The sequence below is a fragment of the Balaenoptera musculus genome, chromosome 12, assembly GCF_009873245.2.
Source record: "Balaenoptera musculus isolate JJ_BM4_2016_0621 chromosome 12, mBalMus1.pri.v3, whole genome shotgun sequence".
Taxonomy (NCBI): Eukaryota; Metazoa; Chordata; class Mammalia; order Artiodactyla; family Balaenopteridae; genus Balaenoptera; species Balaenoptera musculus.
In genome coordinates, this window is record NC_045796.1 from 49,561,773 (window position 1) to 49,577,840 (window position 16,068).

The 16,068-nt window shown below is 37.0% G+C and overlaps 1 protein-coding gene across 1 annotated transcript in view; it reads right to left on the reverse strand.

Annotated features, from left to right (window-relative positions):
• Positions 1 to 16,068, reverse strand: part of SLC16A10 (solute carrier family 16 member 10) — a 131,777-nt gene that overhangs the window by 31,014 nt on the left and 84,695 nt on the right. The window contains exons 2-3 of the mRNA XM_036871330.1: positions 15,211 to 15,355; positions 5,898 to 6,360 (exon numbers count right to left, since the gene is read on the reverse strand). Of these exons, the coding sequence (XP_036727225.1) occupies positions 5,898 to 6,360; positions 15,211 to 15,355 (608 nt within the window). The remainder of the gene's footprint in view (positions 1 to 5,897; positions 6,361 to 15,210; positions 15,356 to 16,068) is intronic.

Below are 16,068 nucleotides of genomic sequence, written 5' to 3' on the forward strand. Positions count from 1 at the left end.
GGATGGCTGAGGGCAGAGCAGGTTTTGGGGACAGGGGTAAGATCAGGACTTCAGGGCTGGACATGTTAAATCTGAAACATCTAACAATCATCCAAGTGGAGATATTAAGTAAGCAGATAGCTATAAGAGTCTGGTGAAGAATTCAAAAGAGGCCTGAGCTAAATATAAATTTTGAGCCACTGGCATATATATGATATCTGAACGTAGGAAATTAGATGAAACCATCATTTGGAATGAGTAGAGAAAAAGATCAAGGGGTAAGCCCTAGGACTGATATTCAGGGTCAGGGTGAAAAATAAGGAACCAGAAAAGAAACTAAGAAGGAGTGATAGAGAGGTATGAGGAAAACTAAGAGCATGTTATGTTTCTGGAAGCTAATAAAGAAAAACTGGATATGGAGGAGCCATAAAAACTTCAATCCTGGGCTTCCCTTGTGGAGCAGTGGTTAAGAATTCGCCTGCCAATGCAGGAGACACAGGTTCCAGCCCTGGTCCAGGAAGATCCCACATGCCGCAGAGCAACTAAGCCCCTGTGCCATAACTACTGAGCCTGCGTGCCACAACTACTGAAGACCGCACGCCTAGAGCTCATGCTCCGCAACAAGAGAAGCCACCGCAGTGAGAAGCCCGCGCACTGCAACGAAGAGTAGCCCCCACTTGCTGCAACTAGAGAAAGCCCGTGCACAGCAATGAAGACCCAATGCAGCCAAAAATAAAATAAATAAGTGAATGAATAAATAGATAAATTTATTTTTAAAAAAAAACTTCAATCCAAGCAACCGACAAGGGATTAATCTCCAAAATATATAAACAGCTCATGCAGCTCAATATCAAAAAAACAAACAACCCAATCAAAAAATGAGCACAAGATCTAAATAGTCATTTCTCCAAAGAAGACATACAGATGGCCAAGAGGCACATGAAAAGCTGCTCAACATCATTAATTACTAGAGAAATGCAAATCAAAACTACAATGAGGTATCACCCCACACCAGTCAGAATGGCCATCACCATTATGGCCAGCATCACAATAAACGCTGGAGAGGGTGTGGAGAGAAGGGAACCCTCTCTACACTGTTGGTGGGACTGTAACTGGTACAGCCACTACAGAGAACAGTACGCAGGTTCCTTAAAAAACTAAAAATAGAGCTACCATACGACCTAGCAATCCCACTCCTGGGCATATATCTGGAGAAAATCGTAATTGAAAAGATACATGTACCCTCAATGTTCACTGCAGCACTATTTACAATAGCCAGGACATGGAAGCAATCTAAATGTCCATCAACAGAGGAATGGATAAAGAAGATATGGTACATATATACAACGGAATATTACTCAGCCATAAAAAAAAGAATGAAATAATGCCATTTGCAGCAACATGGATGGACCTAGAGATTGTCATACTGAGTGAAGTTAAGTCAGACATAGAAAGACAAATATCATATGACATCGCTTATATGTGGAATTTTTTTTAATGGTACAAATGAACCTATTTACAAAACAGAAATAGAGTCACAGATGTAGAAAACAAACTTACGGTTACCAAAGGGAAGGGTGGAGGGATAAACTGAGAGATTGGCATTGACGTATACACACCACTATATATAAAATAGATAACTAATGAGAACCTACTGTATAGCACAGGGAACTCTACTCAATACTCTGTAATGACCTATATGGGAAAAGAATCTGAAAAAGAGTAGATTAAAAAAAAAAGGGTTAGATATATGTATTATAATGTATAACTGATTCACTTTGCTGTATAGCAGAAACTAACACAACATTGTAAATCAGCTATACTCCAATTAAAAAAAAAAAAATCCAGAAAACCAAAACAAAACAATTCTCAGGCAAAATGGGCAATTCACAACAACTAAAGCAGCTGTTACTGGGAACGGCTATTTAGAAAGTTATGTCTCACCTAAATTGATCTATAAGATTTGTACACTTACTCTATTTCTTTAATTTTGTATCTATGAGATGATGGATGTTTACTAAACTTGTTGTGATAATCATTTCATGATGTATGTAAGTCAAATCATTATGCTGTACACCTTAAACTTATACCGTGCTGTATGTCAACTATATCTCAATAACAGTGGAAGAAAAAACAGATCCATACCCTTACAATAGAGATTACAAGTGGGTAGGCCTAAAAGAGATCACTGACCCCTTCCATGAAGCAATATGATTCTTCATTTTTAAAAGTCAACTACTAAAAGAAAACTTCCAACCTCGCTCTGAGAAAAAGAATGCCACAAAGCATACATATTTTCTCTCAGATCATCATGTATAATGTAATAAATAAGTAAAGATCTTAGGATTTTTAACATAACCATGAGAGCACTTCACTGTATTTCAGAATCTTCAAAGGAGGCCTAGATAGATAAATTAGTTCCCTAGTTAATTAAGGATCCAGTTTCAACAACAAATCTCAGGCTTAAGGACCAACTCCAATCCTATGAAGCTTGTACTAACCACTTTTGCAAATGGACACCACCTCTCTCCTTTGACTCTTCCACAGCCTCACTAAAACCAGCAATTCACAATCACGTTGTCTGAAATTTAAATAACTCTCATTTTTATACCAGAACTGAATAGATGCTTTACAGACATTTTCTCTCATCCTACAACAACTCTGCAAAATTGGGTTTATCCCTATTTTATAGATGTAGAAACTGATGCTTAGAGTGTGTTATCCAAGGTTACACAATGAGTAAGGGACAAAACCAGCATTTAAACCCAGATCTGTTTTACTTCAGAGCCTTCACTTTTACCCACTATGCAGTACTACCTCTTGCATGAAAGTATTACACTAATAATTACCAGCTGCTGTGTCCTGTGACCCTGGGCAAGTTTCTAAACTTCTCAGTGCCTCATTCTTCTCATCCATGAAATGAGGATAATACATTACAGGTACTGCATTGTGGTGAAGATTATATAAGATAATGTATGTAAAAGTCCTTTATAAACTATAATTGTTTATATTATTACACGTACTAGATTTTATGCTCCTTCAGAACAGGTTCTTATGCCTTACATGCATATTCCCTTCAACACCCAGTAAAGGGTTTAACATGAATTGAACATCTACTAGTCTTTGGAAAAATTTGAGACACCTTTTCCCCCTCTGAGGAGGAAAGTAAGTGGTGTCCCATTGCATGAAGCCTGGGATTAAGTATCCGTAATCCAAACCTTAAATTACAACATAGTGACAAACTCAGTGTACCCATCAAACATGAGATTTAAACAGTCTGCATGACATTTAACTGTCTGGTGTTTCCTTTCCAACGTGGCTTTAGTGCCATAACAGTTCAAAAGGGAGAAAATCCCAAATGAAAAATATCAACACATTTTGTAAGAAAACATGCCCGGAAGGAGGGAGAGCAGAATAAGGCCTGGTTTGTTATCCGAGTTAACAGAGACCTCATTGTTTTGTGTACTATCTGATTTACAGCCTCCTGATGACAGTAGTAACTATAACACCGTCTAACTCATTACTCACTGTGAAATTTCATTTACTTTAAGAAAAAGACCAATAACATATCTATTAAATTTCCTTAGGCATACTCACATCCCCCTCAGTGAGATGGACATATCTAGTAGTATATCCAGGGACGGGAGTCAATATGCCCCAGACTAAGACTGTGCTAGATTTGCTACCAAGTAAGCACAGCGGAAGGGAACCAGCCCCTGCTCTGCTGATATGTGATTCTTGCGAAGCCACTTAACATCTCTGTTAATGATGGATCTGTTTTCCACTCTGTAAAACACGAGCTAATATTATTTTGCCTACCTCACAAGTTTACTGTGAAGGTCAAATGAAATAATATATGTGAAATTAATTTATAAATTGTATTACCAGAAATAACTAGACAATCACCTACCACTTGTCCTTTAGTAAATGTCACATACTAGCAAAGCTGACGTACTAATTTCTCTGAGTGTGTTCACCTTATAGTAACAAAGAGAATTTTTTAAAAAATCTACTCGGGGGACTTCCTTGGTGGTCCCCGTGGTTAAGACTCCGCACTTCCACTGCAGGGGGCGCAGATTTGATCCCTGGTCTGGGAACTAAGATCCCACATGCTGTGCAGCGTGGCCAAAAAATTAAATTAAATTTAAAAAATGAAAAGAACTATAAAATAAGAAAATAAAAATCTACTCAGGAATTCCCTGGGGGTCCAGTGGTTAGGACTCCAGGCTTTCACTGCCAAGGGCCTGGGTTCAATCCCTGGTTGGGGAACTAAGATCCCGCAAGCCTCAGGGCATGGCCAAAAAAAAAAAAAAAGAAAAAACAGCAGGCATTTAAAAAAAATGAAAAATAAAAAATCTACTTGTCTCTGAGAAGGACACAACAAACACTTTCTTATCTACAGAGCTATGGAAGAGGTAACTGGTAAAGTTGATCTTTCCACAATGGATCTATATATTTTTTTTAAAAATATCTTCAAATGGTTCAGCTATGCCTTCCTAAAAGTGTGAAAATGGATTATCAGATCAAGATGTAGCCAGAGACTTCATATGTGACAAGCATCACATACTAGGTCATTTTACCTAGTATCTCAGTCTCTGCAAAATGCCATGTGGCTCAGAGTACTAAAACTAGTCCTCTCCTTGTCTCCCCACTGGTCATCCCAGCTGCTTTCTCAGTACCTATGGCAAAAAGAAAATAAGGAGAATTGAGAATTCAAAATTATCTTAGACACAGGACATGCCTACCACCCCTCTTGGGGTTTCCTTGACCTAATTCCTTTCTGAACTAAGCATAGGAACCCACAAAGGACTGATGATGTAGTTTACTAGCTGACCCCTTGACCCCAGTAATTCTCTGAACTATATTGCCAACTTGCACCAGAACTTTAACTAAAGAAAAATTGCACAGATGTCCAAAAGTAGACTGAAAGCTAGAAAGGCTTCAAGTCACACACACAGTATACACACAAAAGAAAAACTTATCCCACTACCATTTTTGTTTATCATTTATCAACTGTGTTGAACTGTACATACATTTTCAGTCATAACAGTAAGAAAAAAGGAAGAAACATAATAATAAGCACTTCTGAGGAAATTCTGCCAGGGGCAAATACTTTAGACACTGCTTACTCTTAATTCATTATAAAGAGGCCAAAATCTGCCTTTGCAATATAAACAAACAATATAAAGTGCTTGAGGCTGGCCGCTCTCGCCTTCTGAGATGGCCCACACTCTGTGGAATGTGTTTCTCTCTAAATAAATCCGTTTCTTACCTATCAAACAATAATAATAATAATAATGATAATAAAGTACTTGAGCACTTGAAATCCTAATTTCCTACGAAACCCTTGCTCTATCCCATCATCTGGAACTTGCTAACATTTCTCAAATTATCCTCTGAGTAGAATTTCCATTTTCTCAGAAGTGTCCCACAAGTAGACAAAATGTTTCTTTGTGTCAAGGCCGTTGGCTTTTACTATTTACTTAATTTTTGTACCCTTCTGTTGAAAAATAATTTATTGATGTTGACAGAATCATTGCACCATCTTTGTCCCTGATTATGATTTGTAAGCCACTTGAAGAAAAAGTGACCTATCAAATTTTTAGTATTGATGACATTTGTTCCAACATTTTAGTCTTTTTTTTTTTTTTTTTTTTTTTTAAAGAACCTGTTTTTGTTTGTGTAGGTTTGGCGATTTTTAAAAATACCAAAGCACACCATGAAACATATTATCTGTTTAATGATCTGATGGATGTGATGACCTTGTCTTAGGAGACCCTGAATTTCAAGAGCCCCTGAATTACAAACAAGATAATATTTAAGGCCAACTTCAACCTGATCTCTATTGCTCTTCTAAGAAGTTTTTCTGTATGAAATAATAATATCCGTTACCAGCAAAGCCAGAGAAGTATACTTACCAAGTGAACATAAGGCACAAAGTATCCAAAAAGTGCAAGTGGTATTCCAACTGCCCACACTGCATATGCTGTCACCTTGAAGATGGCAAAATTGAAAATTTTTTTTGGAGGACTGAACTTTCTCCTGGAAAAGAGGGAGAATCTGTTGCCTCCTTTGGTTCCACTGTCTTTATCTTTGGCACTGGAAGCAAGAGGTCGGTAAGTAAAGCCAGCCAGAAAGAGAACAAACATGAAGATGCAGAGGACCCTCAGGGTATAAAAGAGGCCCACGCTGTCAGTCAGTACCCTTAAAAGGAAAGGCAGCAAAATTGTGAAGATACTGCTGCCAGCGGTGACAATGCCATTCACCAGTCCAAGGCGTTTCTTGAAATAGTGTCCCAAAATGACCAATGAAGGCTGGTAGGCAAAGGAGCAGCCACAGGCAAATATGATTCCATAGGTCAGGTACAGAGGCTCGATGGAGCTGTGTAAAGACGAAAAAGATGGAAAGCAGCTTTCATTATTTTTATCATGTGCTTGGTAGAATAAAACCTTATTGTAAAACTGGGTTTCAGTTAATCAAAATATTTTCTACAAATAAAAATTAACCACAAACAGAGGTGAAAAACTTAGTAAGTCAAGAATACAACGCTGAAATATTTTAATTTAATGTGAACGTGTAATAAAAAATGCCTTGAGTATGTGAAAAAATGACCGTTAAGGTCATCAGTGATTTGATTCCTCCTTCTCTTTCTATGGATTTCAGGCAAACCATGCACCATTGGGTAAAAACTGTTGTGTTCTCCGCAACTCAGAAATAAAGGACAGTGCCAGGAAGGGCCTCAGTAAAACTGACAATGATTAAAATAAAAAATAAAAAAAAACTAGTCTTGATAAAAGTTTTTAAAAAGTATAATTTAACTATGAAAGCTCACTTTTTTAATGGAGTTTTCCCAGGCACTTACTAAGCAATCTACTCAAAGAAAAGGCTGTATCTGATATTTTCTCCACAAGGTTATGTCACAAACGTTTGCACAGGGGAGCAGTTCTGTTGCATTTTGCTGGCCTAAGGGCTGCAGACCAACCTTCGCCCTGTACTGCACTGTTCTTGGTATTGTGCAAGATAAGGAGAAATCATATTCTGATTGCAGGAATACTAAATGAAGTGTGTTCACTAGTGATCCCACTTTGTAAGCTTTAGGGCCGTGTATGTCTCAAAAAAACAATAAAGGATTAAGAATTCTTTATTTTAACCAAATAACTTAATTATACACTTCTTATGAATGTAAATGAACATAGGGAATTCCCTGGCGGCCCAGTGGTTACGACTCTTCGTTCTCACTGCCGAAGGCCTGAGTTCGATCTCTGGTCAGGGAACTAAGATCCCACAAGCCTCACGGTGGGGCAAAAAAAAAAGAAAAAGAAAAAGAGAGGGCTGAAGCAAGAGGAGGCTGCAGATGGAAGGAAGTAAAAAAACAAAACAAAACAGTAAAGGAACATACAGCATTACATACTTTGAAACAATTAAGGTAAGGAGTGAAAGAAAACTCAAGTTTTTTTTCTTTTGAAAAGTTCAATTCAAAAGGCTGTTTATCAGTAGTAAAGGCAAGCTATTTATTAGAAACTAAGATAGATAAAGTTGGTTAATAATTAAATTTTGGACAATAATTCTAGCCTAGCAATATGCTGAGGTAATCACAAGGAATTCTAGAATCTGATAAAATTAAGGCAGGTTGGCAATCCTCTCTCCCTGAGATGCCCTTTCCCCCTCTATGAATTCACAGTTAGAACCATCTTCAAATCAGGCTCAAGAGCCACCCCCAGACTCTCCCAGATTAACCTTACCTCACTCTGATCACCCTTTATTGAAACTCCACTCTTTATTCGATAAACATATATTTAACAGCTACTATGTTCCAGATACTCGGTGAAAAAAATATTTAAAATGTGGTTATGCCCTACTTCTAGTCTGCTTAGTGAAACAAGACATCTACCCCAAATAATAAGAATATAGAACAAAATATAAATAATACTTCATTCATTCTGCATCAGTTTTTCCACCTAAGTAGTTTTCCAGGTAACTGCAACTTCTTAAGGTGCTAATTTATTTTTATTTAACATTTTTAAAGGAAAAATCTAAATCTAAATACATTTCTCTGTCTTCTTCAAAGTGTATATTAAAAATAGTATTGACAGCAAAGTATCATCATGAACACCAATATCTATACAATTATACCACATTATTATAAAGCTGTCAGTTGGAAAACCAGAGAGCCACTGACATAAATCACAGACATTGTTTTGCACAACATTTAAATAGAGAGTGCTGGGTAAGATTAACTTTGTATCTCTCCCACAGAGTAAAGCACATAAGCTTTGTAATGGCATTTTCACTGCTGCTGGAACCTTTTCTACTTCTAAATTTTCACCTTAGTAACAGATGGTTCAAACTATTGAAGTATGACAACTGAATATGTACAGTGTAAATCAGTAAGATATCAAGTATGTGTGGAAAAAGGATTCAAAGAAGACACACTGATGCAACCTGGGGTTGCTAGAGAAGGCTTTCCTAAAAAGGCAGAACTTGAACTAGAGGAAAAGAGGGCTGGTCCACTGTTCGACACTTGGAATTTACACTACATCTCCCCCTTGCGCCTATGTATTGTTCTGAAAGTCTGGTAGCTTTTGATCAGTGGGGGGTTAAATAATGAAACTGAATAGAAAACATGACAACATTACATATAGTAAGGTAAAGATGGCTTCAAGACATTTTGTTTTAGTTAGGGGTGGGGATGGGGGAGGGAAAAAGAAAGAACTAGGTCACAATGTAAAATACATTTCATAATTTTTATTTCTCAATGGTCAAAAATGTTTGAGAAACACTGTTTGCTGTAAGCAGGTTTGTGTATATGTGTTTTGTCTACCAAATTAGGTAATAAGTTACATGGATTTTCTATCTCTTAGTTTCTCTCTTCACCAAAGCCTGAGTATTAATACTTCAGCAAGCACTAAGATCACTGACAATGGGTACCTGGAAGCTTCCAGACCAAGTGGGTATCTGACAAGGTGGTTATCATACAATGCTGTATTACTGATAAAGAAGAACTAAAAGTAAATGATCTCACAGAACTACCTAAGCAGAATCTTATTCCAAACAAAACTGGTTTTTGTTTCTTTAAAAAAAAACTTTGGAAAAAAAAACAAACCACAAAGGCACTTTAAAGGTGGAATATTTATTTTCTAACAAAAAATTAAAATAATTGTTTAGAATCCAAATAAAATATCTAAGTTAGGTGAAAGAAAGAGGCTTACTTTAGAGTTCAGGAAGGGGTATGTGTGGGAAGAATGGGGGTAAAATTAGCAAACCAAGGATTCTGTTGACTAAAGCCTGAATATTTAAAAATAAACAGGGTGGGAGTTCCCTGGCGGTCCAGTGGTTAGGATGCCATGCTTCCACTGCAGAGGGCCTGGGTTTGATCTCTGGTTGGGGAACTAAGATCCTATATGTTGCGTGGTTCGACCAAAATAAATAAACAAATAAATAAATAAAGATTACAGGAACAAAAAAATAAAATAGAAAATAAAAATAAACAGGGTAGGGGCTTCCCTGCTGGCACAGTGGTTAAGTAATCCACCTGCCAATGCAGGGGACACGGGTTCCAGCCCTGGTCCAGGAAGATCCCACATGCCGCGGAGCAACTAAGCCCATGTGCCACAACTACTGAGCCTGTGCTCCAGAGCCCATGAGCCATAACTACTGAGCCCGCATGCCACAACTACTGAAGCCCACGTGCCTAGAGCCCACGCTCCGTAACAAGAGAAGCCACCGCAACGAGAAGCCCGCACACCGCATCGAGGAGTAGCCCCCACTCACCGCAACTAGAGAAAGCCCACAAGCAACAACGAAAACCCAAGCAGCCAAAAATAAAATAAATAAAATAAATTAAAAAAAAATAAACATGGCAAGCAACATAAGTTTGATTTTTTTTTTTCTAATAACCACGATAATGCTTTTCAACTAGAGCACGAAGATAGCTAGGGAAGAGAAAGGCACAGGATGAAAATAAACTACTGAAGTAGAGACAGGATAAAAATCATCTTAAGGTTTTTCTTGTTAATCACCTCCTGTTAGCCAGACCTACCTATTAAACCAGTGTTTCACTAAGTGGGGATTATCCTGACAATGAAAGGGGATTTATGGGTAGAACTGGAGCTGGAGGGAGAGGTGTTTCTATGGTAATGTGCCCACCAGCTCTTTGCACTTAGTTCCTCTGCAGTGCACTACAGCTTTTAATAGACACAGGGAAAAGTGTGTTGATAGGAAGTTTTATTTTAAGCTGCATTTGACCACTTCATTTTGTCATGATCTTTTTAAATTTCAGCATTGTTCTTTTTTTAAAAAGAGTCCCAGGCAAGATAAACCCAAGGAGAAACACGCCGAGACACATAGTAATCAAGCTGACAAAAATTAAAGACAAAGAAAAATTATTGAAAGCAACAAGGGAAAAGTGACAAATAACATACAAGGGAACTCCCAGAAGGTTAACAGCTGATTTCTCAGCAGAAACTCTACAAGCCAGAAGGCAGTGGCATGATATATTTAAAGTGATAAAAGGGAAGAACCTACAACAAAGATTACTCTACCCAGAAAGGATGTCATTCAGATTCGATGGAGAAATCAAAAGCTTTACAGACAAGCAAAAGCTAAGAGAATTCAGCACCACCAAACCAGCTCTACAACAAACCCTAAAGGAACTTCTCAAAGTGGGAAACACAAGAGAAGGACCTACAAAAACAAACCCAAAACAATTAAGAAAATGGTAATAGGAACATGCATATCAATAATTACCTTAAATGTGAATGGATTAAATGTGTCCAACCAAAAGACACAGGCTCACTGAATGGATACAAAAACAAGACCCATATATATGCTGTCTACAAGAGACCCACTTCAGACCTAGGGACACATTCAGACTGAAAGTGAGGGGATGGAAAAAGATATTCAATGCAAACGGAAATCAAAAGAAAGCTGGAGTAGCAATACTCATATCAGATAAAATAGACTTTAAAATAAAGAATGTTACAAGAGACAAGGAAGGACACTACATAATGATCAAGGGATCTATCCAAGAAGAAGATATAACAATTATAAATATTTATGCACCCAACATAGGAGCACCTCAATATATATGACAACTGTCATCAGCTATAAAAGAGGAAATCGACAGTAACACAATAATAGTGGGGGACTTTTAACACCTCACTTACACCAACAGACAGATCATCCAAACAGAAAATTAATAAGGAAACAAAAGCTTTAAATGACACAATAGACCAGATAGATTTTATTGATATTTATAGGACATTCCATCCAAAATCAGCAGATTACACTATCTTCTCAAGTGCACACGCAACATTCTCCAGGATAGATCACATCTTGGGTCACAAATCAAGCCTCAGTAAATTTAAGAAAATTGAAATCATATCACGCATCTTTTCTGACCACAACGCTATGAGATTAGAAATCAATTACAGGGAAAAAAAACGTAAAAAACACAAACACATGGAGGCTAAACAATACGTTACTAAATAACCAAGAGATCACTGAAGAAATCAAAGAGGAAATTAAAAAATACCTAGAGACAAATGACAATGAAAACACGATGATCCAAAACCTATGGGATGCAGCAAAAGCAGTTCTAAGAGGGAAGTTTATAGCAATACAAGCCTACCTCAAGAAACAAGAAAAATCTCAAATAAACAATCTAACCTTATACGTAAAAGAACTAGAGAAAGAGCAAACAAAATCCAAAGTTAGTAGAAGGAAAGAAATCATAAATATCAGAGCAGAAATAAATGAAATAGAAACAAAGAAAACAATAGCAAAGATCAATAAAACTAAAAGCTGGTTCTTTGAGAAGATAAAGAAAATTGATAAACCTTTAGCCAGACACACCAAGAAAAAGAGGGAGAGGACTCAAATCAATAAAATTAGAAATGAAATAGGAGAATTTAACAACAGACACCACAGAAATACAAAGCATCCTAAGGGACTGCTACAAGCAACTCTGTGCCAATAAAATGGACAACCTGGAAGAAATGGACAAATTCTTAGAAAGGTTAAACCTTCCAAGACTGAAGCAAGAAGAAACAGAAGATATGAACAGACCACTCACAAGTAAGGAAATTGAAACTGTGATTAAAAATCTTCCAACAAACAAAAGTGCAGGACCAGATGGCTTCACCAGTAAATTCTAACAAACATTTAGAGAAGAGCTAACACCTATCCTTCTCAAACTCTTCCAAAATATTGCAGAGGAAGGAACACTCCCAAACTCATTCTATGAGGCCACCATCACCCTGATACCAAAACCAGACAAAGATACTACAAAAAAAGAAAATTACAGACTAATATCACTGATGAATATAGACGCAACAATTCTCAACAAAATAGTAGCAAAAAGAATCCAACAACACATTAAAAGGATCATACACCGTGATCAAGTGGGATTTATCCCAGGGATGCAAGGATTCTTCAATATACGCAAATCAATGTGATACACCATATTACCAAACTGAAGAATAAAAACCATATGATCATCTCAATAGACGCAGAAAAAGCTTTTGACAAAATTCAACACCCATTTATGATAAAAACTCTCCAGAAAGTGGGCATAGAGGGAACCTACCTCAACATAATAAAGGCCATATACGACAAACCCACAGCAAACATTCTCAACGGTGAAAAACTGAAAGCATTTCCTCTAAGATCAGGAACAAGACAAGGATGTCCATTCTCGCCGCTATTATTCAACATAGTTTTGGAAGTCTTAGCCACGGCAATCAGAGAAGAAAAAGAAATAAAAGGAATACAAACTGGAAAAGAAGAAGTAAAACAGTCACTGTTTACAGATGACTTGATACTATACGTAGAGAATCCTAAAGATGCCACCAGAAAATGACCAGAGCTAATCAGTGAATTTGGTAGAATAGCGGGATACAGAATTAATGCACAGAAATCTCTTGCATTCCTATACACTAATGATGAAAAATCTGAAAGAGAAATTAAGGAAATACTCCCATTTACCACTGCAACAAAAAGAATAAAATACCTAGGAAAAACCTACCTAAGGTGACAAAAGACCTGTATGCAGAAAACTAGAAGACACTGAAGAAAGAAATTAAAGATGATACCAACAGATGGAGAGATATACCATGTTCTTGGGTTGGAAGGATCAACATTGTGAAAATGACTATACTACCCAAAGCAATCTACAGATTCAATGCAATCCGTAGCAAACTACCAATGGCGTTTTTCACAGAACTAGAACAAAAAATTTCACAATTTGTATGGAAACACAAAAGACCCTGAATAGCCAAAGCAATCTTGAGAAAGAAAAACAGAGCTGGAGGAATCAGACTCCCTGACTTCAGACTATACTACAAAAGCTACAGTAATCAAGAAAGTATGGTACTGGCACAAAAACAGAAATATAGATCAATGGCACAGGATAGAAAGCCCAGAGATAAACCCACGCACCTATGGTCAACTAATCTATGACAAAGGAGGCAAGGATATACAATGGAGAAAAGACAGCTTCTTCAATAAGTGGTGCTGGGAAAACTGGACAGCTATATGTAAAAGAATGAAATTAGAACACTCCCTGACACCCTACACAAAAATAAAGTCAAAAGGATTAAAGACCTAAATGTAAGATCAGACACTATAACTCTTAGAGGAAAACATAGGAAGAACACTCTTTGACATACATCACAGCAAGATCTTTTTTGATCTACCTCCTAGAGTAATGGAAATAAAAACAAAAATAAACAAATGGGACCTAATGAAACTTAAAAGCTTTTGCAAAGCAAAGGAAACTACAAACAAGACGACAAGACAACCCTCAGAATGAGAGAAAATATTTGCAAACGAATCAACTGACCAAGGGTTAATCTCTAAAATATATAAATAGCTCATGCAGCTCAATATTTAAAAAACAAACAACCCAATCAAAAAATGGGCAGAAGACCTAAACAGACATTTCTCCAAAGAAGACACACAGATGGCCAAGAAGCACATGAAAAGCTACTCAACATCACTAATTATTAGAGAAATGCAAATCAAAACCACAATGAGGTATAATCTCACACCAGTTAGAATGGGCGTCATCAGAAAATCTACCAACAACAAATGCTGGAGAGGGTGTGGAAAAAAGGGAACCTTCTTGCACTGTTGGTGGGAATGTAAATTGATACAGCCACTATGGAGAACAGTATGGAGGTTCCTTAAAAAACCAAAAATAGAACTACCATATGACCGAGCAATCCCACTACTGGGCATATACCCAGAGAAAACTGTAATTCAAAAAGACACATGCACCCCAATGTTCATTGCAGCACTATTTACAATAGCCAGGTCATGGAAGTAACCTAAATGCCCATTGGCAGACGAATGGATAAAGAAGATGTGGTACATATATACAATGGAATATTACTCAGCCATAAAAAGGAACGAAATTGGGTCATTTGTAGAGACGTGGATGGATCTAGAGACTGTCATACAGAGTAAAGTAAGTGAGAAAGAGAAAAACAAATATCGTATATTAACGCATATATGTGGAACCTAGAAAAATGGTACACATGAACTGGTCTGCAGGGCAGAGATGTAGATGCAGAGAACAAACGTATGGACACCAGTGGGGGAGAGTGGCGGGGGGCAGGGTGGTGGTGTGATGAATTGGGAGATTGGGATTGACATGTATACACTAATAAGTATAAAATGGATAACTAATAAGAACCTGCTATATAAAAAAATAAATAAAATTCAAAAAAAATTAAATAAATAAAATAAAACAAAAAAAGAATGCAGGCAGGAATTCTCTACCTGGGTTGAAATAAATAGCAAAGTCTGGATTTCATTAATAAAAATATTTCATATCAAGCCTATGAACAAGCACTTCAAAATACCACTTCTTGTACCCTTTGGTGCTCAGACTGAGCTGACCTTAAACTAAGCCCATTGTTTTAGACAACTTACTGTTAGGAGTTAAGATTTTTCTATGAATGGAAAAAACAAAAGGAGAAACATTTTTTTCTTGGCTCCAGAGAACATATGTATCCTGACTGACATCTAACTCTGAGGCACTGCAAGCAAAAGCATTCAAATTCACAAGCTCTGATTTGCTGCTGTAGACAGCAATGCGTAAGTGACACTGCTTACAGTTTAAGCACTGAAAAGGAGGATTTTTCCTTGTAAACTGCGAAATTTCTGAAAGGAAATCTTTAAGATAGCTAACAGTTTTTGAACAGCGACATGAAGAAGCCAAGTCCTTACCTTACAAAAGAACTTGACACGAGTCCAACAAATCCAACAGCAGCACCCACGACAGCTGTTCTCCGGCAACCAAACACGTCTGTGAAGACGCTGACGATTGGGCAGCAGAAGAAAATCATCCCCATGGAGAGAGAACTTACCCATGCTGTAAAAGAGGAAAAAAAGGGACGTTATGACATGGTAAATTCTATTCGTCCTTACCTAATAAGATATAATACATATTCAGAAAAGTATTAATGCAGAAAAGATATTACCCAGATTGATGAATGGGGGGAAGTTGGAATAAGTAACAAATTTGAATCACAGATCAAAGGATTGACCAATACTAATTATAATTAGCAAAGCAATTATTTGTGTTTAATGGAACTCTTGAAAAGTTTGTATTCTTAAATAAATCAAACATTCTCCTGTGACCTAAACACGATTAATCTCTATCCTGATATCTATGGTTAATTTTAAACAACTTCAAATCTATGGAAAGAAATTTATTTCAAAAAATTGAGATACATTTAGGAACGCGTGCCTAGGTGATGAAACTGCAAAGAAATGATGACCACCGAACTCAATACAGTGGTGAAACTCAGGGGAGAAAAAGGAATTATAATCATCTGGACCCAGTAGATAAGAACTGAACATTTGCCTAGAGTCTGGGCTTTGTGCTTTTGTTAAAGGAATCAAGTCGTACACAGGTAGGCTGTTTGTTGACCTGGATAACAGTTACTGTGTATTCACTTTATTTATAAAACCATACATACATTTTATCTTCTTTTCTGAAAGTATGCTATCTTTCACAATAGAAAAGATTTAAGAATCAGGTCATAATTTCCTTTTCTGATCTGTAAAGACCAAAGCAAAAGG